The 26,314-nt window shown below is 39.4% G+C and overlaps 1 protein-coding gene across 1 annotated transcript in view; it reads left to right on the top strand.

Annotated features, from left to right (window-relative positions):
• Positions 1–24,707, top strand: part of PNLIPRP3 (pancreatic lipase related protein 3) — a 28,408-nt gene extending 3,701 nt beyond the window's left edge. Inside the window, exons 3-12 of the mRNA XM_072804750.1 lie at positions 3,697–3,816; positions 4,446–4,577; positions 6,945–7,053; positions 11,011–11,130; positions 11,214–11,336; positions 14,910–15,028; positions 17,736–17,868; positions 20,018–20,129; positions 22,662–22,829; positions 23,085–24,707. Coding sequence (XP_072660851.1) covers positions 3,697–3,816; positions 4,446–4,577; positions 6,945–7,053; positions 11,011–11,130; positions 11,214–11,336; positions 14,910–15,028; positions 17,736–17,868; positions 20,018–20,129; positions 22,662–22,829; positions 23,085–23,148 — 1,200 coding nt within the window. The 3' untranslated portion in view covers positions 23,149–24,707. The remainder of the gene's footprint in view (positions 1–3,696; positions 3,817–4,445; positions 4,578–6,944; positions 7,054–11,010; positions 11,131–11,213; positions 11,337–14,909; positions 15,029–17,735; positions 17,869–20,017; positions 20,130–22,661; positions 22,830–23,084) is intronic.
• Positions 24,708–26,314: the final 1,607 nt, after the last annotated feature.

Genomic DNA, 26,314 nt, shown 5'->3' with positions numbered 1-26,314 from the left:
ATTGAGGATGCTGGAGAATGAGTTATATTTTGGACCAGTGAGTTTCGGGCAGGCTATCAAAAAGTTTTGTCTTATAGCTCAGTGGGCAGTCTAGAGCTGGAAAAAGAGATTCCAAAGTGTCTTAACTAGAGGTGAGAGTTGAAGCCCAAAGAGTGATATGATCTCAGAGGCAGAGGAAAAAAAAAAAAAAAAAAGCATGATACTAGACCCAGGTGGGGCAAGAGCATTCTCCAGAGCAAGATCATTTCCAGTCTTTTCCTGCATCTGTATAACCTTGAGGCTTACTTTCCATCAGATTTAGCCAAGATAGCCTCTGCTCTGCCTTCGCACCACACAAACAGACTCTGATTTGTAGCTGTCCACTTAATAGACACACACACACACACACACACACACACACACGTATGGGTACCGGGCTCTTCACTGAATATGCCATTTGCTCTGTAGATGACAGCTCTATCTAAAACAAAGAAGAAAAGTCCTACTTTTGGGTACAGAGAAGTTTACAAAGAAAGTGTACTCAAAAGTGTGATTTCTATAACTATTAAAAATCAGAGAGAGGAATATTGCTCAGTGTTAAAAAGAAATGAAATTGTGGTAGATGCTACAATATGGAAAAACCTTGAAAACATTTTTGCTAAATTAGATAAGCTAGACACAAAAGGACAAACATTGTATAATTCCCGTTACGTGAAACACCTAGAATAGTCAAATTCGTAGAGATAGAAAAGTAGCATAATAGTTACCAGGGACTGGAGGAGGGAAAAATGGAGAGTTACTATTTAAAGATGTAGGATTTCTGGATGCCTGGGTGGCTCAGTAGTTGAACTTCTGCCTTCGGCTGAGGTCGTGATCCTGGGGTCCTTCTTCTCCCTCTGCCTATGTCTCTGCCTCTCTCTGTGTGTCTCTCGTGAATGAAAGAATAAACTCTTTAAAAAAAAAAGGTGTAGGATTTCAGTTTGGAATGATAAAAAATTCAAGAGGGATGGAGCTGATGTTTGTACAACAATACTAGTGGCTTAATGTTGCTAAATTGTGTACTTAAAAATGATTAAGATGTTAATTTCTATATTATGTATATTTTACCACAATTTTTTTTTAATGTAAAGAGAATCTATGTTGAATACAAATGTTTCGGAGCACCTTCAGTAAGCTGGTTAGGATGTGTGTGTGCATTCAGGACTAACTATATCCCCTGGTCTTGTCCCTCAATCCACTTAGGACTCATTGGTCCTTTATCCTTCTGCATAGTGGCCAGGCACTTGAACACTCGCAGAGCACAGGCACTAAAACAAGTGGTGAAGGTCAGTCTTTAGGAGAATCTGGACCATGCTAAAGGCAATGAAAAAATATCAGACACCAAGCACTCTCCTAATAAGGTGACCATAAAGGCAGTATTCCTCACATATTTTCCACTCCCTTCCATTTGGAAAAAAAAAAAAAAAAACACAACAAACCAGATCTGTACCTGAATTATGCAATGGATGGAAGCCTGAGTCTTGGAGTCAGCGTGTTTTGTACCAACAGTGAGGATATAGGATAAGTCAAGGTACAGTACTAAAAACCTGAATTGCCCCAGGCTTGACTCACATGCTACACTGTGCAAATCTGACTTCGTGCATGACAAAGCAGAAGTTAACCATGCAATGTTAACATACTCTTTTCTCGGAGGGAGGAATTGTTAAAGCTAAACATGGTGCAATAAACTTGACTCTTCTGAGAGTCATAAGTCTTCCCAGCTACATTTCTGCAAGAATAAATCCAACCTGCCATCCCCCAGAGTGGCTCATACAGTCACTAGTGGTGACACATATTTTGCATAATTAGTAGTAGTCTCTGGGCCTGCAGCTTTTCTCAAGGCTGGGACATACCTAACTGGTGGCTGCTTTTGATTTACTAACAAATGAGATCACCTAGAGTGTAGTCATGCTTTGTAGAATGGGTTGATCTCAGATCAGTTAGGTTCTATGATTCCTCAACGAACATTAAAAGTAAAGGCCTGAGCACCCAGTTAAACATTGTGACCTTAACTAGCCCTTGTTGAGGGTAACCTGTTCTGTCCCAATGCCCTTGTATGGTTCTGTGCTTGTGGCAGCAGAAGCTGAGGTGTCTTCTTGGACTTGATTATATGATGTTGTTTTGAGTTTCCTGTTTTCTGGGTTAGTATGCCATTTCACAGGGGTGTGCCAGATTGAATATGAAGTGAACAAAAGTGTTTTTCTATCTTTCCTACTTTATTAAATTCTTTAAGGCTTTCATGACAGTGGAGGATGCTTTGATCCCACAATACGTGTCAGATTGCCACTTTGAAGCTTTCACAAGGCCCCATATCCAGCTATTCTCACGATGGGGAAAGATTAAAAAAAAAACTTTTTCTCCCAAGACCTCTTTCCCAAATTGATTTGCTTTTTTTTTTTTTTTTTTGACATAGAAATAGAAATATAGTTGGTGTTTAAGGAGCTCCAGCTGGAGTTGGAATTAACATCTGGATTCTTTTAGATATATAGATGGACAAATGTTTTTGCACTTGGATTCCATTATGTAGCAGAGCAGTGCTTCCAGGAAACCCAGATACATCAGCAAATCCACATCTGCTCTGGGCCCTATCAGTATAAAACAGTATGATCAGATCCCAACTTGAGAGCTCAGTGGTGGAACATATGGCTTCAGAGAAAGACCATGTGGGTTTCAGCCCCCCACTCCAGGGCTCCTTAGCTGGAGCACTTTTGGACAAGTGACTTGATTTCTCATTTGTGCCCTCTCCTAATCTGTAGTTAGTACCTACCTCAGTGTTGTGTTAAAATGAACTACACTATAAAGTGCTTAGAACAAGTCCTGGCGCATGGGCAGATACAAGCATAACTATATAATAGTTACTGCATAAACCAACTTAAGATTCTCATCACTGCTTACTATCTCGAAGATACTTTAACTAGCCAGCAAGTTGTATGATTAATTTGCATGTTACTATTAAACACAGGTAGCTAGTAATAGGCTCTTTGTTTGAAGGCTCTTTGTTATAGGATTCACCATTGTCAAACCTGCAATTTGCTGATTAGAGTGTTCATTTTTTTTCTCAAAATAGAATTTTGAGCATTACCTGCATTGTGCCTTTTCATTTTTCTCTTAATAACAAAATCACTTTAAATTCATAGTGTCACTTAAAGTGAGTTTGGTTGGTTATAAAAACAATCCAACAAAATACAAGAAACACAAAAGGAGATTTAAGGCAATTACATAAAATTATCTTTAATATACTATTGTACTCATGTGATGAGATCCTCACCTTTATTCCTCACTTGTAAAGTGGGGTGAACAATCTGTTTTGCCACTTTTGTAGCGTGCTTCTAAGCCTCAAATAGCACATTATTGACAACAGAGATTTACTATACAAATGTAAGGCTGATGGAAGTCCTGATTGAAACTGACCCAGCATCGTCTTATAAACCTTGCCTTAAAATCAAATACTTTTCTTTCCTTGCCTTGTGATTAAATGTGTATATTGTATTTTATAATGCATTAATAATTTCTTGGTACTTTGCAATGTGTAGCAGTAACTATTTCTTTGGTAAAAAATATATTAAAGAAGGCTGTTAAATTTAGTGGAAGACTTTTGAGCAGAGTTAGAATAATTCTACTAAACGTCAAATAATTTTGAATTATTATTTTACCTTAATCTCTTTTCACTTGAAATAGGAGATCAGTGCAGTTAATTATCTAACTATCCAAACCTCGCACTTTGGAACAGACAAGGTGACCCGCATCAACATACCTGGATGGAAATCAGATGGAAAGTGGCAGCAAGACATGTGCCATGTATGATGTGAATAAACTCTTCTTCATTCTAGTGTAAAACCTGTATATTTAACAGGAATGTACTTTGCATATATTAATGCATATTCATGGGAATTTGTCCATTCAGTTACATTGTCCCTGTCCCAAGGCCCCATTTCTGCTCACTTATTATAAATTGCATAGATTATAATGGGAGCATATTTCTTTGTAATTATTCTTTGATAAATTCTCACTTTTGATGAAAGATTGAATGATATGATAAATTTCTCACTTAAGGGAAAAAAATCTTCCAGGTTCACTCCAAGAAATTAATTTTTCTCTCTTACACTCAAGATTAATAGACTGCTAACATAGTAAGCAATTAATTATTTGTAAGGCCATATAGTAGAGTCAGATGCCTGAATTTATACCATGGTTCTACTTATCATGGTCGTGGGCAAGTTTAATTAACCTATCTGTGCTTTGGATTCCTTATTTGTAAAAGAGGATTAAATAAATCAATATAGGTAAAAGGGTTAGGACAGGACCTAGCATGCAGTAGGTTCTCAATATTTGGTAGTGTTATTTCTTATAATGGAAGCTGTTGCTCAGTCACTTTGGCTTTCTTTAATTATTATTTCTTAAATACTTATAATAAATCTTTATACCAGGCGTTACTACAAGTAGAAGATGTGAACTGCATTAACATAGACTGGATTAACGGTTCGCTGGAGTACATCCATGCTGTAAACAATCTCCGAGTTGTTGGTGCTGAGGTGGCATATTTTATTGATGTTCTCACGGTAAGAAAAGTTGCTTTTCCAAAAATCATGTTTAATTAGTTTTGCATCATAATACCAAGAATTTGGGTCTCTTTTTTTTTTTTTTTTTTTTTTTGCTTTTTTGTTAGCTTACACGCGTTCTGAACATGTGAGATATTAATCATTCGTGTATGGTGAGCAGATAAGGGAAATTACTTCTTGGGAAAGAAGTGCCTGTGGTTCTGCAAAGCACCACTTGGTGGCAATGTCTCTTCACAGGCTCTTCACCAAATGCTTCCCCACCCTTAACCCCACCCCCAAGGTCGCTTCTAGGGTCAGCGTGTAGGACCCTCTCTCCTGCTGGTTAGTTTTCATTGCATTGTAAACCTATCCTTAATGTTTATAAACTGTTCCCATTAGACGAATGCTATTTGTTTAGAATGTGAAATACATTTTCCCACAGAAATTGGGCTCTGTGGCAGTGAATTAGTTAGGTCTACAGTCCAGTCCAGGCACAATAACCTATACATTTTCTAAAAGAATAAAATAGACTTTGCTATTTATGAGGGATATACCCAGAGACATTTATAAATCTCCAAATGCCCTCCCATTATAGAAAGTAATTTCCCACCATAGAATGCAGTGAAGTAAAATCTAAAGATTTATGACGCTTTCAGACTCTTAAGGAGGAAGGCTCACTCATTCATTCAACAAATACTTTTCTCTGCGCTGGCTGTGGGCTAGGCACTGTTCTAGATGCTGAAGATCCGCAGTGAGTGAGAAAGTGTTTCTTCTTTCATAATGTGTGGAGACGGTTCCATAAAGAAGTCCAAGGCAATGGGATGGAGGGAGACTGGAGCAGCAGCTCACCTAGATGGGCAGCCAGGGGAGGTGATACTGGAATCCTGAGCACAAGGAGGAAGCAGCTGGAGAGGAATCAGGGAGCCAAGTACTCACCTGTGCCCCCACACTGCTTGTCTGCTCTTCCTGCTGTCAGGGGAGACCAGGGCAGCAGGAGGTACCTAGAATGGGTCCTTGCATTCAAAGGATGAAATCAGATTCATTTCCTCTTCAGAGAAAAACTTGTCCTAAGTTTTTGTGAATTTTTTCACTGATCCTGGAGCTTGGGCTGTGGGCTCTTCTAGGCCCAGGAAATAAAGAGCAGTGGCTTGTAGGAGAGGAAGTGTTTGCTGAACTGAAGGGGAAAGCACTTGCTGAGGTACATGTTCAGTGAATCAATGGGGACAGAGGAGGAGAAGGGGGAAGAGGGCTGATCTCAGATACCAGGCCATAAAGGAAGAAAGACAGAAAGAAAGCAGAGATTAAAAGGGGTCCTGACTCTGGGAAACAAAGGGTTGCAGAAGGGGAGGTGGGTGGGGGATGGGGTAACGGGGTGACTGGCATTAAGGCAGGCTCGTGAGGTGATGAGCATGGATGTTATACTATATGTTGGCAAATTGAATTTAAATTTAAATTTAAAAGAAAAGAAAAGAAAGAAAAGAAAAGAAAAGAAAAGAAAAGAAAAGAAAAGAAAAGTAAAGAAAGAAAAGAAAAGAAAAGAAAAGAAAAGAAAAGAAAAGAAAAGAAAAGAAAAGAGAAGAGAAAAGGAAAAATAATAAAAGGATGGCAGCAATGGAGGAAAGGGTCTCCTAATGACCAGGAGACATCCTGGGCAGCCATTGATGTGTAAATGAGTGAAAATACTTTTTTTTTTTTTTTTTTTTTTGAAAACACTCTTTAAAAAGCAGCACATAATATTGTTATTACTGGTGGGGAAAAAGGCGGAACATTTGATCAAATGACAAATTCATCCAAGTGAAGGCAACTGCTTGATTTTCACTGTTCTCATCAAGAGAACTCAAAGCTTAGATGAAACTTAAAAATGCTTGCTCTTATTTTCCTCTTTAAGTTGTGTGTGTGTGTGTGTGTGTGTGTGAACTCTTAAGCATATAGTCATTTTGTGAATATTCTTGAAAACTCCTCTTTGAAAACCGAAGTCAACCCAGACATGTGTAGAGTTGCCCTCAACTGGAGGAGATGGACACAGGTAAGATGGGTACCAGCCTGGGCACGACTATACTTGACCTGTGTTTGAAGTGTGCTGGGTCTCCAGAAGAATGGGCATGGGCTGGAAGCCACGGAGGCAGTGGCTGGGCTGTTCTATTCCTGAGGACCCTGAGGCCCCTTAGCACAGGGAGAAGAACCTGACAGGAGGCATTCCTCCAAGCCTGCCTGGTGCTTTCTCCTTCAGCCAGACAAGGGGGATGTGGGGGTCACTTTGTCCGTTGACTAGTCCCCATCCTGTATATGAGAAGGACAAACATGTCAAGCATATGTCAAGAACATTTAAGCCATTTTTCCTGGTCTTCTAAAAATATTTGTTCTGTTTTCCTTTAAAAATCCTATCAGAAAAAATTTGGATATTCTCCTTCTAAAGTTCACTTGATTGGCCACAGCGTGGGAGCACATCTGGCTGGGGAAGCTGGGTCAAGGGTACCAGGCCTTGGAAGAATTACTGGTAAGCCCGCCTTGAATTTGCTTACACATTGGTCTACACTCAAAATCAATTATCTGCAGTGCCAAATTAAGTAGAGGAGGCAAATGTTAGGTAGGAGAAAATGAAATCCAACGAAACGTAGAAGTGTTTTCAAAGCCGGAGGGTGTAGATCTACAGTTCTACAGAATGTTCACTGTGGCATTATCCATGGCAGCAAAGTAATAGAAGCTGACCACCCACCGGTACAGGATGGCTGAGGAATTGTGGTGCATGCCAGGCTTTGCAACTCCATACTTCTAATACAAAGAATGCGACAGAGCCACGCTGATGGTGCCGGAAGGATGTCCTTGACACATCTGGGTCGCCACTCACAGCGGATGCTGGCTATGTGGAACTGGTTTAAGGACTGTGCCATGCTGTTCCAGTTGCTAAAGTGTTTAATGTTATCCATGAATATACTGTTAAGTCTAAAAATTCATTGCAGGGGCGCCTCGGTGGCTGAGCGGGGTAAGTGTCTGCCTTGGGCTCCAGTCACGATCCTAGGGTCCTGGAATCAAGTCCCACGTCAGGCTCCCTTCTCAGGTGGGAGCCTGCTTCTCCCTCTCTCTCTGCCCCTCCCCCTGCTGGTGCGCTCTCTCTCTCGCTCTCTCTCTCTCTCAAATAAATAAATAAATAAATATTGCAGAGAGTCAAGTATATATACTATGAATTAGCATTCACTGTGAATTAGATTTTCGAGAATGATCAATTATTCATATCCCTTCCCTGTATTCCGACTTCCAAACCAATTGAGTCAGATGGATGGAGACCAAAATATCAGCTCCAATATCAACAAGTTGGGCTGGCCTCTCTCTCCTCTGCATCCCCAACCAACATTCAGTCAACAGGTACCAGGCCTCCTGTCTGCTTTGCGCCTGTCTGTCCCTGGCCACAGTCCCAGCTCAGGCCCTCTTAATCACTTGCCTGGGTTTGGCCATTCCTGGCTAGTCCCCCAGCCCAAACCCCCACAAGTGCCACACCAAGTCATCATGTTTCCAAACACAGGCCACGTCACTCACTGCTGGAACTTTCCATTGCCCAAAGCTTCTAAATTCTCACATAAATGGTTTATGTTTCATCATGGTTTTTCATATTTCTGTGTCTTGACAATGTTACTGCCCCTTGCCCTAAAAGGCCACTGTTCATCTTTCAAGATTTATTCCAAAGCTGCCTTCCTCAGGCAGAGTTAATTCTCTGTACTTCCCATATCCTTTGAAATATGCTTCTATTGTATCCAAAAATGCAACTCTTGTATTGCATGGTTATATATATATATGTGTGTGTGTATATATATATATTCATTCATCTGTTTATTTTGATAGACTATGAACTACTAAGAAAATCTCCCTTACCACCACCCCTCCCCAAGCCTGGCACATAGTAGGTGCACATTTCCTATTGTTTAAAACAACAAACTGTAGTTCTGTGGACATATCTACACACATATACCTATGCTTTATTTTTTTTAAGAATTTTATTATTATTTTTAAATATTTATTTATTTATTCACAGAGATACAGAGAGAGAGAGAGAGAGAGAGAGGCAGAGACACAGGCAGAGGGAGAAGCAGGCTCCATGCAGGGAGCCCGACGTGGGACTCGATCCCGGGTCTCCAGGATCACACCCCAGGCTGCAGGCGGCGTTAAATCGCTGTGCCATGGGGGCTGCCCTATACCTATGTTTTAAATTCAAATTTGAACTTGAAGTATTTTTTTCTAAAAAGAGTTCAGAACTCCAAATTACATGCAGAATGCTTTGCCTCTGCAGCCTCTTGGTATAGCAGACTTTTCCTGCTGAAAGCATCCTCTTTCTCCCAGCTCCCAAATCCCAACCCCAATGCCAGCCGACTGCCACCTTTCTTCTCTGGTACCATAAAATTGTGTTTTTATTCTGAAGTTGCTAGGTAGCAAAAATCCCCCTTTGCTCTAAGTTTTCAAGCACAGGGAAAAGGAGAAATGGGCATTTGTGAAGATGGGAGTTCCTGGGGCCTGAACGGCCTGTAAGCATTTCAGCCATAAATGAAAGGGAGGAACATTGCTGTTCATGTATTAAAAATTGTGCAGGGTTACCATAAATTTGTGAAGATTTTGTTTTTCTCAATTTTGACTTCAAAAATCATATACTATCAACTCCCAATTTTTCCTTCCGAGTGAATTATCCCATTGAGTAAATAGAAAACAATACATTTTTAGAGGCTCTCTGAAAGTCTGAAGATTGCTATTATTTGGATGTTGCAATCTATATTCCTTGTAATTGGTTGGTTTTTGAACAGTCATGTTCCTTGAATAACAAAGAACTAAAATTTCAAGAAAGAGATAGTAGCTTTATCAAAAAATCAGTTAAAAGCGAAATTAAATGATAGGTTTTAGGACATGCATAAGTTGAACGTTCTGTTGCTTTTCCTCCTGAGACATCCTAGAAGCACAAATGCAGGACCCCACTTCCCTGCTGTTTGCCTGTCCTCTGATCAATAGAGTCTGAGGTGTGTCTCCTATATTTGGATGCATCTCTGCAGGGCTCTTGACCTCATCAGAAGTTTGCAGTCAATCAGTGACTACACACTAAACAACGAAACAAACTTCCTGGAGTTGAAGATTGATTCTCTGACTGTTGTGTCTTGTAAGCCTGGTGCACAAACATTCACTTCTCACTCCTACCACATTTCCACAGGGGTCAGCTGCCACCCTGCTCTGAGTCCTCTCCACTCTGGGATCCAGTCTCCACTTTAAAGCAGAGGGATTTTGCTAAAATGTAAATCTCCCCTTTTGCAAACTTGTAAGAGCTTCGCATTCTTGCTTCGCAAGAGCAACCCAAACCGTTTTGCATGGTTCAGATTACATGTGGCTCCTGCTTATGATGCTATCTTTCTCTTCCATCCAATTCTAAAACTCTGTACATCAGCCCTTGAACACCAGTTACAGTTTCCCAGAAGTGCTTAACTGTCTCACCTGCAGGCCTCGAAGAGTCTCTTTCTCACCCCTGGCATGCTGCTGACCCCTCTTTACCCTGGCTGACTCTTCTGGTTCCTCAGGTCTCCACTCGCATTTCCCATCTCCAGCAGAAGCATGCCCCAATTTTCTAAGACTGTTTTCCTTGTTGCTTCCCTATGCTTGCATAATACCTATGCTTACCTCTGTCTCTGCACCGAGTGCACTGGATCAAGGTGCTTTCCCCATCAAACAGAAACCTCCTTAAGCACAAGACTAGGCCTTATTCCTTGTACCCAAATGCTGAACCTAATAATAGCGCTTGAAAAATAATTGTCAAATGTGAAAAATGAATGGACATGTGAATGGTCATAACATCCTGGAGACCTCTAGGTGTCTTACCTTTATCTTTATTAGATGTCTGAAAATGAGACAGTCGGCTGAAGGTCTAGACATTTGGGCTTTTAGTCCATTTTGCCTCCAATATATGGTGACCTTATCAAGTCACTTCACTTCACTGGGTATCAGGCTTTTCATTTGTAATGGAATGAAGTGGAAATAAGTGAGCCATAGCTGAAAACTAAGTTTAAGTGTATTGCTTTGTCGATTGATGTTTACATATTGAAGAACTCTTATCTTTTACTTTTATCTATATTTTTGTATACAGATATTACTTTTGAGATCATCTGCAATCCATAACCTTAATTATGTATATGGTAATCTGTGTACAGACCCTAGAATTTGATTTTTTTTTCTGACCTTGTTACTTGTTTTGACACTGTCTGGACACAGCCTTACTTGTATATAGGAATCTGACATTGTAATGTATAGACCTGCATGTATGTACTCAATTTATGTGTCTGTAATTTGTCTTGGGTGGTGTTGGACCTATATAAATCATAAAGGAAAGAATACCTTGCCCTCACCATCTATCTTCCAAAATAACCACACTATGAATGTGTTCTTGTATAGAACATGTCTTGGTTTAATGGGCGTTTATGCTTTTTCCCAGGATTGGACCCAGCCGGGCCATATTTCCATAATACTCCAAATGAAGTTAGGCTGGACCCCTCAGATGCCAACTTTGTTGATGTTATTCATACAAATGCAGTTCGATTGCTCTTTGAGTTTGGTAAGTTTTTAATACAAACGGAAACTACACTGAAGCATGGAAAAGAATTTTAGAAGCATTTATCCTGTTTTTGTCTATTTCAGGTGCTGGAACTATTAATGCTTGTGGTCACCTTGACTTTTACCCTAACGGAGGGAAGCACATGCCAGGATGTGAAGACTTAATTACACCTTTATTTAGCTTTGATTTCAGTGCTTACAAGGAAGGTAAATGCTTCCTAAAATATAAAGCTGGCTACTATAACATTCACTTAGCTCCTGCCTTGGACAGGATCCATACTCTTTTGCACATAATATAATATAAAAATATATGGTAGTGCAAAACACAGTCACATGTAGAAAGCTCCCACCAGTTGTGAGCTCTGCAAGATCAGGGTCTGTGTCTTAGTTATCTTCGTATCCCCAGAGCCTATCCGAATATCTAGCATATTGTAGTCACTCAATATAAACAAGGAGGGTTTGGAGGATATGTTCATTCATTCTGCAAGATGTATTGAGTGCCTACTATGTGCCAGGCATTATTCTGGGAACAGTAGATGTAGGAATGAATACAAAAGACAAAAAAAAAAAAAAAAAAAACCCTCCATACTGGCCAAGAAGGGTCTGACTCCCTCGCAGATTGGTGTGATCCTGAGAGACTCCCATGGTGTTGCACAAGTACGTTTTGTGACAGGCAATAAAATCTTGAGAATTCTTAAGTCCAAGGGACTTGCACCTGATCTCCCTGAGGATCTGTACCATTTGATTAAGAAAGCTGTTGCTGTTTGAAAGCATCTTGAGAGGAACAGAAAGAATAAGGATGCCAAATTCCGACTGATTCTGATTGAGAGCCATATTCACCAATTGGCTCGATATTATAAGACCAAACAAGTCCTCCCCCCCAATTGGAAATATGAGTCATCCACAGCCTCTGCCCTGGTCGCATAAATTTGGCTATGTACTCAAGCAATAAAATCATTGTCTACTAGAAAAACAAAAAAACAAAAAACAAAAAACAACAACAACAAAAAACCCTCCATAATGGAGTTAATATTCTAATTTGCTGGAAAAACAATAATACAGTAAGAAAACAAAGCATAGAGTGAAATATGAAGTGTTGGTGATAATGGGGGTTGAGTGATGAAAGGAGATTTTTGATAGGGTGGCCAGGGAGTTCCTACTGAGAAGATGACCTTAAGGAATTAGCCACGTGGCTACCTGGGAAAAAGGCATTCCAGGCCAGTGGTTGGGGGCAGCCAGTGTAAAGGGCCTGGGACAGGAGCCTACCTGGGAAGTTCATGGCAGTGAGGAGCCTACTGTGGCTGGAGTGAATTTAAAGGAGAGAGTAGTAGGCATGCAGTTAGAGAAGAGGCAGAGGGAGATAATACAGGGCTTTATGGACCACAGTAAAGATTTCAGCTTTTACTCAAGTGAGATGGGAGACATGGGAGGATTTGGAGCAGAAGAGAGATACGGTTTGACTTACTTTTTAACAGAATCACTATGGATCACACATTAATCACAAATTAAACAAACAGTATTTAACCCTTTATAATAGTTTCCAATGACAATACTATCTATAGAGCCCTGGTAATAAGACACCAAAAGTTATTATTTGGGAATTTCATTATTCTCTGGATCTACATATCATCATGATGTAAATAGTGAAACATATAATACATAATACATAAATACATAATAATATAATGTATGATGATATGGTAATAAATGGATGACCCTAAATATCTCACCATCTGATTCCACATGGTCAGAATATCTTGACGGTGTAATTATTGGATCTTCCAATTGGCTGCTGTAGTGAGAAGATACACAGATAATGACATTGAGAGTAGCTGGAATTTCCTCTCCTCTAGAGACAAATTGCAAAGTTTTAATATCTGTTCTGTAAAGTAAATGTGATTAGAAGTATCTGTTTGTGATGCCTATTGAAGAAAAGAAACAATAACTGGTAAATTACAGATACTCAAAATGAGAAAGCCAATTCCACCTAGAAGAGATGAACAAAATTCATTCCAATAAGACCTATTATAAAACTTATTTCTCTTCTTACTTTCTATGTTATGACTTAAAATCCTTTCTATTAGGATAAAATATAGATCATAAATTTCTTTATATAACTATGTACATACACAGAATGTTTGAAATTCTTAAAGAATTAATTCAAGTAAAATACATTGATCGTAAACTATCATTTTAAGACATAAAACTTCCTACAACTCTATTTAAAGTGTATGTATCATTCATTTTATGATTTAGATGAGTTTGAAGACATTAAGATATTCTATTTTACATTATATTTATTACTAAGAAATCATTTACTTTAAAATTTATATTTCCCTATATGCTAATGAACCATCTTGTCTACATTACAATTAATTGTGAATATAAATCTGAATATAAAGAGACCTGATGTAAGAGATGTCCTCATTTAAAAAAAAAAAAAAAAAGATGATGCCAATTATTGATCTCTGCTTTCTGAAGTTACCCTGTCTAAGTTATCTAATGGATGACAAACCATCATGGCTTACAAGAACAATGGTATTGCCCATTGTTCTGAGGTTCAAGATGCAATCAGAGTTCTGCAGAGACTTTGTTGTGAAATGTGAGTCATGTGATGGCATCCAGTTGGGAGCTGCGCCAGACTAAGCTGGGTGAGAGGGTTCAGCATGGTGTTCCACGTCTGTGGTCTTGGTTCTCCTTGTGAAGTGGCCTGTTATCCTTCAGGGCCTTTCTTCCCAGCCAGTTAAACAGGATTTCTTAACCAGACAAGCTGGATTCTAAGAAAGCAAGAGTGGATGCTAGAAAGTCTTTTAAGACTCTGAGGACCTAAACTTGCCCAAAGTCAATTCCTCCATGTTCTGTTGGCCAAAGCAAGTCACAGGCCTAGTTTATAATCCAGACTTGGGTAGGGGAGTGGGGAAAAAAAAAAAAGGCTCCCGGCTCTTGAAGGGAGGAAAGATAATCTGTTATTGCCAAGGGATAAGAACTTAAAAACAGTGATTCATTAGAGGTCACTCTGATAGTATAATGATCTACCACACATACTAAAACAAAATCTAGTTTCTCAAAAATCAAATGAGCTGTGTAGGGCATTGAAAGAATATTCTATGGCAGACATCAAAGATGTTGCTATACGAGATAAATAGCATAAATGACTAGAATACTATGATAACTTCAGAATGCAAAAATGTATTTAGATCTATCTTATTTATTATTGCAATAAGCCAAACTATTAGTGGCAAAAATAGCATGCCTGACAATGACAAAACTATCTTATCTTTAGCATTGTTTATAATACCTCTCACTTGTCACACCTTGAAGCTCAGTTGAAAGTGTGCATTGGTTAATGTTGCTGTTTTGTGATCAAATAGGAGGGAGTTCAGTCTTCCTGCAGAAACAGGGAGACAGAGAACTAATTGGTCTAAGGTAGAAATGCTGTATGCACAAGATACTGAAAAAGCTCTAAGTGCTTTAAAGCCCTAAGTCAAAGATCCAGGAAGTGTTGAAGATATTAGTATCAGAACAGAGTCATTTGCTTTGCATTTGTTTATTTACCCTGTTTGAATGTCCCTTGAGATTCACACAAAGAATTATTTGGTGCAAAGAAAATGATATGTGATAGTGATAAACGTTGTGTGGTGTCCAAGTCTACACACAAGACCTGGCTATCTAGACCTCCTAGGTTTTTTAAAGTCACTTATCTGAGAAATGGTTCATACTATTAGTTATTGGTTAATAGGTTTATTGGTATCAATCAATTATTGGAAATTGTTTTCACAGAGGTGGTTTCTTTCTTTGAGTGCAACCATGCCCGAAGTCATCGCTTTTATACTGAGAGCATTCTTAATCCTGATGCATTTATTGCTTATCCTTGTAGATCCTACAAATCGTTTAAAGTGGTAAGTAAAGTATTTTGCAGTGGAATTTAATTAATAAGTAATTTTTTGGACCATGATCAGCCAACTAAAAACTAGTGCTTTGAGTATGTGGCAAAAAAAAAAAAAAAAAATGCATCTGCCATTTTGGGAAATAATAGATTCTTCCTCTGTGCAGAGTACTGAACTGTAGCTGGATTGCTGAAGGGTTTAAATAACTAAACCAACTATTTGTATTCTGGTTGTTTCAGCTCTTTTGAAGATTATATCCAATTTTGCTTTTGAGGCCATTTGTTATGCAGTAATTAGATGCTACTGTGTAACAGGCATAAGTCCAGAGCAAACATTTTTCTGTGTATATATTTTAAATGTCATCTTCAAAGATGCCCCAAGAAGCCTGAACCAATCAATAGCTACAACCAAACATATTACTATTTACTTGGAACATGAAAATTATTTTATTAAAATTTAATTATTTATACAGAGCAGAACTAAGGCATGGATAGCTCACAGGAGTTCCACACAGATCAATAAAGGATAAAATACCAAATCTGATTTTGCTTGAGTCATAAAGCACGCGGTGCCAGATCTGAGCTAAATGTATTTTTCATTTGGTTATCACTATGAAAAGGAGAAAGAAAATCTATTTTGTAGTGGGAAGTGGAAAGATTTTCCTTCTTATGCTTTACAGACCTAATTCCCTGTTTTATGAGGGTAGAAAAATGTGGGGTCTCCAGCTCAAGTGTATTGTAAGTAATAGCACTTTGTGAATAAGTGCAGGGTTGGGACAAGAATAAGCATTTCCCCCCTCTTACACAGCAAGGTGACTCGATGCCCTCAGGCCAACTTCTCCATCTCTGGAGCCAGTTGTTCTTACTCACAGCATGGCCTGGTGACCTGCCATGCTCAGGAAGCTTGGCAGCCAAACACTAGCACTTCCCCAATAACCGCCTTCTACGCCTCTTCCTCCTTCCAGCCCCAGATGCTGCTCTGTGTGGCTAAAGAGGATCTTGGCACTTACACTGAAAGCAGGTAGGAGAGGCCCTCAGAATCACAGTATATTCAGAGATAATGGGGCACAATTTGCGAAATGGGAGAAGCTTAGGCTCCTGTGCCACGTGGATGCTAAGTCTGGCTACAATCTAGAGAACATTGCATCAATTTCCTTGACGTGTTCTATTGTGCTTCTACCCAAACAGCCATAAAAAGGAAGTGAAATGAAATAAATAGAACAGAATAAAATAAAATAAAATAAAATAAAATAAAATAAAATAAAATAAAATGAAGTAGGAATTCTAGAACCAGACTGTCCAATTCACATCCGTGTCCCCTCACTTACTAGACACCCATCATTGGACAAATTGTTTAACTGTTCCACATTTGGTTTCCTCATCTGTTAGATAGGGAGGCTAAAAGCACTGCAATAATAACGAGCTTGTGAGGATTAATTAGTTAAATGCACGTAAAGTGCTTAAAAATGCTTGGCATGTGGTAAGCATTTAATAAATATGAGCCCTTTTATTATTATTACAAATTTTTTCTTTGTTAAAAATAGAGTTTTACATGGGATATTTTTACTATAATCCTAGCCTAAATGTTCATGGTTTATGAATCTGTTCAAAACCTAAAATAACAAATATTCAAACACAGCTACCCATATTTTTTAAAGTTAACATTTTGTTAGTGTCGCTTTAGATTTTAAAATATACAGTTCAAACTGAACTACCTTTCATTCCCTTCACACCCTCCCCCGAGGCAGGGTTTGAAATGAATCCTAAATGTATCAGATAAATAGTATTATACTGTATCTTTCTGAATTTGCTTTTTTGTTGTTGTTCAATTTTATAAATTTGAGATCTACATTGATATATGTAAATCTAATGTATTTATTTTATAGGCATCAGTCACAATGTATTTATTCATTTCTCTACCAATAAGCATTTTGGTTGTTTGCAGTTTTTGTTATTAAAAACAGTTCTGCAGTAAACACTTCTGTATGTCTGCTAGTGTGCTTGTGCAGAAGTTTGTTTATGTCATGTAATACAAGTGAAATTGTCAAAGCTTATGTGCATTTCTGTCTTTTTTTTTTTTTTTTAAAGATTTTATTCACTTAGAAAGAGAGAGAGTGCAAGCAGGGAAAGGAGCAGAGGGGAGAAGGACAAGTAGAGCTTGACACAGAGCTTGATCCCATGACCCCTAGTTCATGACCTGAGCTGAAATCAGGAGTCAGACACATACCCGACTGAGCCACCCAGGGGCCCCACACTTCTGTCTTTATTAGACATTACCAAATTGCTGTCTGCAATGTCTGTCTATTTACATTCCCATCAGGAGCAAATGAGAATCCTACACATGTCTTCACCACTACTTGATGTTGCAGATTGTTTTTATTTTTGCAAATCTGCTGAGTATAAAATTGTATGTTGTTTTAATTAGCACATTCCTGTCAACTAGTAATATTGAGCATCTTTTTACATAGTTATCGACTATTTGACTTTCCTCTTCTGTGGATTATCTATTCATAGCATTTACTCATTTTTCTAAGAGGCTATTTTTCCCCTCTCGGTTGTTTTTATTTTTATTTTTTTAACAGTCGGGCAACTTAGTCATTTTTAAATGCATATGCTTTATTTAAATTTCAAAGCTTTATTGTAGTTTAATAATGTAAAGAGTTTATCGAAGATCAACATTTCTAATTACGTTTCTAACTACCTCCTATTTTCTTTATCAGGGAAATTGCTTCCATTGTCCCAAAGAAGGTTGCCCAACAATGGGTCATTTTGCTGATAGATTTCACCTCAAAAATATGCAACCTAATAGATCATATTATTTTTTAAACACAGGGACTCTTTCCCCGTTTGCCCGTAAGTATTGTAGCTCTATTTTATTGTAATGCTTTAAGGTACTTATCTTTAAAAATTCAACAGTTTTTACTGAGTGTCTACTAAATGATGGGGCATTGGGCCAGACTCTGAGGATGCAGTGAGGAGCAAGACAGTGAGTTTAGACTAGTGGGGAGTTTCAATCCCAGGTCATAAATGTTCTGCTAGGAGACATGCAAAGGAGGGACTGCCACAAGTCAATGGAGCTTTCTGAGGGAAGGTGATTTCTAAGTAGATTCCTGAAAGATGAGTCCGTAGGAGAAGGAAATGAGAGCATTCCAGACAGAAGGAACTGCACACATCAGTGCCTAGAGGCAAGAGAGAGCTGAATCTGAGAGAAGAACACCTTATCAGGACTGTGGAGACCAGGAAGAGAGTAATATGAGATGAGGCAGGAGAAGTAAATTAAGTCAAATAATGAAATCATGTGTCATGTGGGGAGCTCGGACTTTATCTGTAAGCCCATGGAAAGCCTGAAAGGTCTTAAGATTATCAGGCTGGTTTCTTAAAAAGTCATTCTAGTTGCTGCACGAATTAGAAGGAGACAAGATGGAGGCAGAATGACCTGTTATGACAAGTGTTGCCTCACCACCATGTAACGTGATGGGTATGTTAACTAACCTTATAGTACTAATCATTTCACAATATATTGTTATAGGTATATCACGATGTACACCTACACAATGTTTACATCTCAATAAAGCTAGACAGAAAGGTAGGAGACAAGGAGAAAGTGCAGACATGGTTGGCTGATAGAAGCAAAATGGAACCTGGTGAATGGATTTGAGGGATGCAGAGAGTCGAGAAGTCAAGAATGATTCTGGCTAGGTGACTGATGTTCCATTCGCTGAACTTGATAACACAGGAAGAAAGGCTGGCTTGGAGGAAGTTGATGGGCTTGGTTTCTAACTTAGCAGGTTTTGAGATGCCTTGGGATGGGGGATGGGCATTACCACAAGGCAGTCAGAGATATGGGCTACTGATGTGATCTACAGATAAAGATGTGAGACGTATACCTGTGTGTAGACAGCAATCAGGGCTGCGCAGGTGGATGATGTAATTACCCAAAAAATGTGAATCAAAGGAGAAGGGAGCAGAGAGAGAGAGCCTGCAAAGGAGACTGAGGAAAGTCTCCATCTGCTTCAGACGGACAAGGGAAACAGGTGTGGAGAGCAGTAAAATGAGTCATGAAAAAAAGACACATGAGGAAGGGAAGGACGCATACACTGCACCAAATATGCTAAGAAGTCAGATGAGATAGAGCCCGAGAGCTCATGGGATGAAGCACCAATTCCATCACGGGGAGTCTGGGGAGAGGGGTTTCAGTGGAGGGGGGGCAGTGAGGTAGGCTGAGGAGGGAAGGAGAACTCTGGCAATGATTAACTCAGGAATTGAAAATGCTCTCTGGTAGATTTTTTCCCCTTTCAGACATTTTTCAAACAATTTTAGGAAGAATTGCGGTTTTGTTCAATGTGTTATTAAACATACAACAATTTCAGAATTCACAGTAAAAGATCTGTTTTGTCCCAGATTTTTCAAAGTGACACTTGGCCACTTGCAAGAGATTTCTTCTGTTAGGATTTGTGCTATCCCAGGCCTGTGCTAACTGGGTACTCTGAGCACATAGAGAGAGCGAGCGAGAGAGGAAGGGGCAACTCTCTTTGCCTCTCATTATAAAAGCACAGGCCCTTTTGCCTGATAGGTTTTCTAGATTTATTCTGGATTAGCTGCCAAACCAGAGCCAATAAAAACCTGGGTGTGCAAAGTATGTGTGCTGCAGAATACAAATGTATTAGAAGAAAGAAAACACATACTTCCACTTTAAAAAGTCATAAAAATGCTTCGAAAAATTAAAGAATTTTCTTTAAAGACTATCATGACACTATTTACTTTTGTAAAATGAAAACATACATTTATATGTATTTTTAAATGTAGTTTGAAACCAAATTCATGCAAGCTATATAAAGTTGTACTTTTTCGTGAACCCAAACTACCTTGTTCAAGGCTGAAAGTTTTGTTCCCATCAAAGTGCCCAGGAGGTCATGCTTTTCTCATGTTTTCACCTCCTCATTTTCTCTCATTCTCTCTCTCTCTCTCTCTCTCTCTCTTATTTTTTTTCTTGCATTTCCAGGTTGGAGGCACAAATTATCTGTCAAACTTGATGGGAACAACGTCACTCAGGGGAGCATATTTCTCCGTGTAGGTGGAACAGCTGGCAAGATGGAAGAGTTCGTGATGGCCAGGTAGGCCAGTGCCAGACTAGAGAGTGGCAGGTGGCACAGTGCTGGGCACTCGGGCAGCCTGGCTCATTCAGCAACTCCATCTTTTCCCAAAGCAGAATGCCACAGGCTGTCATGACATATTTGACTTTTCGCTTCTGGTTTTCCAGATATAAAATAGAAATCATAGGCTCTATTTTCTTTATGGCTCCACCTACAAACAGAAAGGTTAGAAAATGATGGCATAAAATTATAGATCCAGATAATAAAGCAAGCAGGCAATAAACAGATATTGTTAATCCAGTCCATTAACATTATACAGATTTTGTTTTAGGTTCCAATTACTTATGGAATAAAACATTTATATAAACAGCCAGATTTCTAATAAGCTGTCTGAATAGCATGCACATAGGACACATGTTGGAATAGTCAAAGGTGGGAATAATTCAGCAGAGACATTCACTGTGTACCTTTGGCTAAAGTCCCCTTTTCTCTTTTCTTTGGTCGCCCTTAGCATTTTTGTATCAGATTCCACTTACATTGTTTAATTCTGAATCCATTTCTGAATTAACGTTATGCACACCAATTAGAGGCTGCCTTTTTGCAAACCAATGAATGGATTCGATTTTTGCCTCTTTGCTTTCCATCATCTTCAAAGAGTAGGCAAAGGCATGAAAAACAAGAGATTTCTGTGATTATTTTGACAGCTGAAGGATGCATTTGATTAATCATTCTGGCCAATTGTGCACCTCACCTTCCCTCAGTGCACCTGCCTGATCTAACAGTTCAGTCTGTGATCCTCTGGACCCTGGTTCGTGCATATGCTCCAGCTGCCTTTCCAGCCTGGTCTCCCACCATCTGGCTTTTTCAGCTTCGGCTCAACTAGATTACCCTGATTGCAGGACCCAGCATTGACTAGATCTCATCCTTCCCTTTCTTCCCGGCTTCACTCATGCTGTTGCTCTGTTCCAATACCCTTCCCTGTCCTAGAATATCTCATTTCCACATGTTCTTCATGTCTCCATTAAGCTAGTTCTCAGAGAGCAGTTCAAAACAATCGATGGATCCCATACCTGTGGCTCTGAGGCCCACAGGATATTGCCTAAGGCTAGGCAATTTAAGCCTTGCAGAAAGGCCTCTGACCTGGGACAGGTGGGAACAAATAGGCAGTTCCCACCCTCCTAAAAATGTGTAAGAATATTTTGGGGTGCCTGAGTCAGGCTCAGTCAGTTGGGCATCCAACTCTTGGTTTCAGCTCAGGTCACGATTTCAGTGTCGTGAGATGGAGCCCCACTTGGGGCTCCACACTCAGTGGGAAGTCTGCTGGAGATTTTTTTCCCTCTGCTCCTCCCATGTGCTTACACTGGCACATGTGCTCTCTCAAATAAATAAATAAAATATTTTTAAAAATGTATAAGAATATTTTGACATCCCTGCATTTCTTTTGCGTATATGTAAGGAAGCTGTTTGTCATCCTGGTGCATAGCCATCTGATCCTGTTTTAGGAATAAGTCAGCATTTCCGATTCACAGGAGATGTCTCGTCTCCAAATGAAGTCAGATAAATGCATCTGCATGCTCTCTATTCCTATTTTTCAGTCAGGCGTCAAGAGTCTGGCCCCTCCCTGTGGATTATATTTTAGTCATGTGGGCTTCTAATGACACTGTTATGAAGGTCTGCACAATAGGTTCACCGAGTGAAGGCAGTTCAGGGAGCAATAGGGAGATTACCGCTAAGAAGCTGAAAGAAAATTGCCTTCTGGTAATTAAAGCAATTAATTCTATATGGAATGGAATAAGTCCCCAGAAATAGCAACATTCATTCATTCACTCAACAAACATTTAAATGCCCACTGTGTGGCAAGAATTGTTCTGATTGCTAGGAATACAGCCACAGGTCCTGTTCTGGTGGAGCTTTTCTTCCAGTGAGAGGAGCTAGACAATCAATGAACAATGGAAGAAGGAACCAGCAGGAATTGGGAAATCACATCTGGTATAATTTTGCCTTGGAAAAGAGATGCTTTATGCCTCATTTCTCTGTTTTATTGCCATGCTCACCAAAACATCTTTTGATAACTACTTTGGTTACACAGTTCTTTTCATCCAGATAAAGAAGTTATCAGGGAGAGAGTTGGAGGACATTTCAGTTAATAAAGAGAAAGCATTTCTCCATTGTGAACAGATAGATCAGTTTTCTGTGAATTTAGCTCCTCGTTGACAGTTTGATCATTTCCGGTTGTCAGTAAAATCTGGTTTCTGATACTATAAAGCCACGTCCAAGACCTTTCATTGTGGAGATCCAATCAAGATAATGCCTCTGTAGATATTCCACAACATCAACTAGTCAGGCTTCCCATTTACCTCACCCTTCCTTTCAAGCTTCAGAACCCTGCTATTCCAAGATGCTGATTGATGTGGACGAAAAGGTTAAATCTCTTGTAAGCAACTGCCAGCAGATATAACTCCCTTTTTCATGGTACACACAGATGTGGCTTCACTTCAGCATCAAGAATACCCAGTGTGAGCTTATGAATCTTTTTTTTTTCTCTATTTACAGTGGAACACTTAAGCCAGGCATGACTTATACAAAATTAATTGATGCAGACGTTAATGTTGGAAATGTTACAAATATGGAGTTCATTTGGAAGGAACATTTGTTTGGACGTTCTCAGAATAAGTTGGGAGCAGAAGTGGTGACAGATATATCTGGAAAATACGGATATGAGTAAGTAGTACTTTTTCTCTTGTATTTTCAAACAGAGTCTAAATTTTTAATAGTATTTAAAACTTAATTTGAAATTTGCAACTAGTATAAAAATTTGTACATCTTGAAGTCTTACAAAGAAAACTTATGTAAGAAATCAACATTATATTTGCAAAAGTGTTCATAAAATAATACTCATTAAACTAGATCAACCATGTCTCTTTTACTTCCTAGAGTCATATTAATATCCTTTTTATTCCCCTTAAAATTTTTCAGATCTACCTTCTGTAGCCAGGACATTATGGGACCCAATATTGCCCAGATCCTGAATCCATGCTAATCTCAGATACAGTCTTGATGGATTTGTTTAATGGGAGCAGCGAAAGAAAGAATCTCCTTCTAGTTGGTATCTGAACCACACTTGGCCTTGGTGAATGAAATAGAAAAATACAGTTGTTACTGTTTTCTATATAGAATGTTTTTCTCATTGATAAACTTTGTAAGTGCCTTGAAAACAGACTGAGTCCTAGGACAGGGTACAGTATGGTAACTGTTAGAATCTGGATATTGGTGACAAAATAAAGCCTTGTTGGAATTTTCCTGAATGAGAGGAGGCGATGCCAAAGCGTGATGGTATAAATTCACTGCGTAAAAGTTGGACTCTGTCTGGTTGAGTACTTGAAGTACATATTGAATATCTCCAGGTAGCATAATCATTGTCCTGAAGTGATTTAAAAAATATTTATTATGTTGTTAAATCCTGCTAAGACCAATCATGGCTCCCGTTCGTGCTATGTAGGTAATGATAACCCTGTGGGTTGATATGTCTATGTATTAATAATGAAAACCGATGAGTGTACTTTCGTATTTCCAAGATGCTCCTTGGTCTTCAGATATGTGTGAAGGGGGGCTTATCTGTGACTGTCCAACAGTTAGCAAAAGGCCCTGAGGATCATCAGCCCCCTTCTCTAGAAGCACCCCTGCCTTGAGAGAATTATTCCTCTCTGGGCCTTGAAAGCCCCATTACAAATTTGCATTTTGCCTAAAGGCACTGTCTCATTTGTAAAGCACTTGACTATCCCTTTGTGTTTGCGGTAGTTGTACTGTAATATTTAAGTATGTCAATTTTTTAAAACCTTGCTTCAATTTTTTTGTAATCCAGTTGTCCTTATCCAGTTCAAATCAAAGATGACTTTTTATTTGTTCTATTTTCTAATGGATTTAGTGTTTAGCCCACAACACTGCACTATAAATGTTGTTGAAAAGAAATGATGACAGATCCTTTGCAGAAGTTTTCTTGATTCTACTTGGTGCCCTGCTGCCAAATGAACCTCAAGAAGAGGCCCCTGGATGTTCTTGAGCTTGTGTTGGGGCAGAAATCGGAGATCCAAGTGGCATGGCTCTTTCTCATTTGAGGACGAGACTCAACGGAAGGAGGAAAGGAGATGTGGACATATTTTGGCATGATCTGGCTGATTGTCTGCTGTCTGGTAGGCCTGTCCACCCTGGGCCTCGGCCCGCCCAGGAGCAGGGGTCCCATGAGCAGCCCCGTGGGAGGGTCTGAGTCCTCCTGAGTGATAGTATGGCAGCCCCAGTTTCTCAGCAACCTGGTGGTGGAGTCAGCCCCAGGCCTCCGGGGTCAGGAAAGTTTCCTGTGCAAGCAACTGTCCTGACCCTGCACTGTTCTCTGCTCGGCCTTTCTGGATTTTTTGGAAAAGGACTTGGCCACCAGCGGGAAGAATTATGGATCAAGAAGCAGCATTAGGCTCTGTGAGTCCTGGCCTGCCTCCTTGCCCAAGAGGCCTCTTGGCTGGCTCTTTCTAAGCTTGAAAAAGACAAATGAGAGTCAATTAACTTCTGGAAACCTATTTTAATAAAACACAAACTTTTTGTTCCATAGATCTTACTATCTGTTCTTTTTTTTCTTCTTCTTTGCATTGTAAGAATGTTGCGGGAATGAAAAATTGTGCATGGAGTATCTAGGCAAGGGAGTTCTGAAAGTTTAGAATGACGACATTGTTTTCCTTGTGTATTGTTCCCTAAGAAAGCACTAAAAAATGATGTCCTTTCTCCCTGAGTGCCCTGCACTATAGTAACTTAGTATTTGGAGGCAGCAGATGTTGGAGCAAGGACTGTTAGGAAATTCTACTCCTTGAATGGTCTGCCATTTATGGTGAGAGTGAGCCATTAGGCCTCCTCCACCCCTCATTGCCAGTAATTTGCTGATGTCTTGTCATCATATCACCCCAAATGCTCAGCTCCAAACTTGTTGGCATGAGCGTCCCATTCTCTGATCACAACTCTGTCCCTTCAGGCTCCCCAGTGACATTCTCAGACATCCTGGCTTCTGATCTATTTCCATTACCCATCTAGTTTCTCTAAATCCACCAACCAACCCAATTTCCTTTCACACCCAGCTTAAGCTGGATGGTAATTAGGTCAATAATAATGCCTAAAATGCCTAAACACCATTTTTCTCTCTCTTTCTTTTTGTATCCTGTTAAGTAAAACTTCTACCTGAGAGCACCCAATGATCCCTTTCTCTAGGCCAGCACCTGAACAGTTGAGTGCTACCGAGAAGGTCACATCACAGGAGGGCTGATGTAACTATAAGTCAGCCATCAACAGTCCTGAAATTCTACGTACTTTTTTGTGGGATTTTTTTGTGGGGTCTCCTACTCTGAACTCTCCCTCTACTTTGTACAAAAGAACAGAGGTCATTAGAGAGCAAATCTCCTCTCTTTTTGATCAAGTCTATCAGCTGCCTACATCTGCATCCATTCATTCCATCCTTTTTCTAGTAAGGAAGCAGCCCTGTTCCCATCCAAGGTCAATGCCCACCCCATGCATTGGCTGTCACCATCTCCTGCTTTCTTGGGAACATTGCCCTATTGGTAACATTCTCCTTCTTTTGTATATGCAACATTTCATTGCATTAGATTTTTAGAAGTCTAAGTCTCTTCCACTGGGTAAAAAAAAAATATTTTCAATGCTAAATTGCCCTCTACTCCCATCTGACCACAGAACAACTCTCACTAACATTCCCAGTGACCACCAATCACTAAGTTAATTCAGAGATTTTACTCATTTGTTCCATCCCTCATTAGAATTCAACACTGTCATTGACTACCTCCTGCTCTCTTACTTTTTAAAATTAAAAGAAGACGCCTGGGTGGCTCAGCGGTTGAGCGTCTGTCTGCCTTTGGCTCAGGGCATGATCCCGGAGTCCCCGGATTAAGTCCCACATTAGGCTTCCTGCATGGAGCCTGCTTCTTCCATGAATAAATAAATAAAATATTTAAAAATATACATAAAAATAAAAGAAAAATGCTATTTACTTTTTATTGTAGAAATTTTGAAATATTTGCAGCAGCAGAGAAATTAGTTAAATAGAACCTCTGAGTTCTTGTCAAACAGTTTAAGAATTTTCAGATTTTGCCAATTCTGTTCTATGAGTATGGACACAAACAGACACTCCATGTTTTTGTTGTGGGTATTTTTGCTAT

The sequence above is a fragment of the Canis lupus genome, chromosome 29, assembly GCF_048164855.1.
Source record: "Canis lupus baileyi chromosome 29, mCanLup2.hap1, whole genome shotgun sequence".
NCBI classification, from domain to species: domain Eukaryota; kingdom Metazoa; phylum Chordata; class Mammalia; order Carnivora; family Canidae; genus Canis; species Canis lupus.
This window is presented reverse-complemented; position numbering and strand designations above follow the sequence as displayed.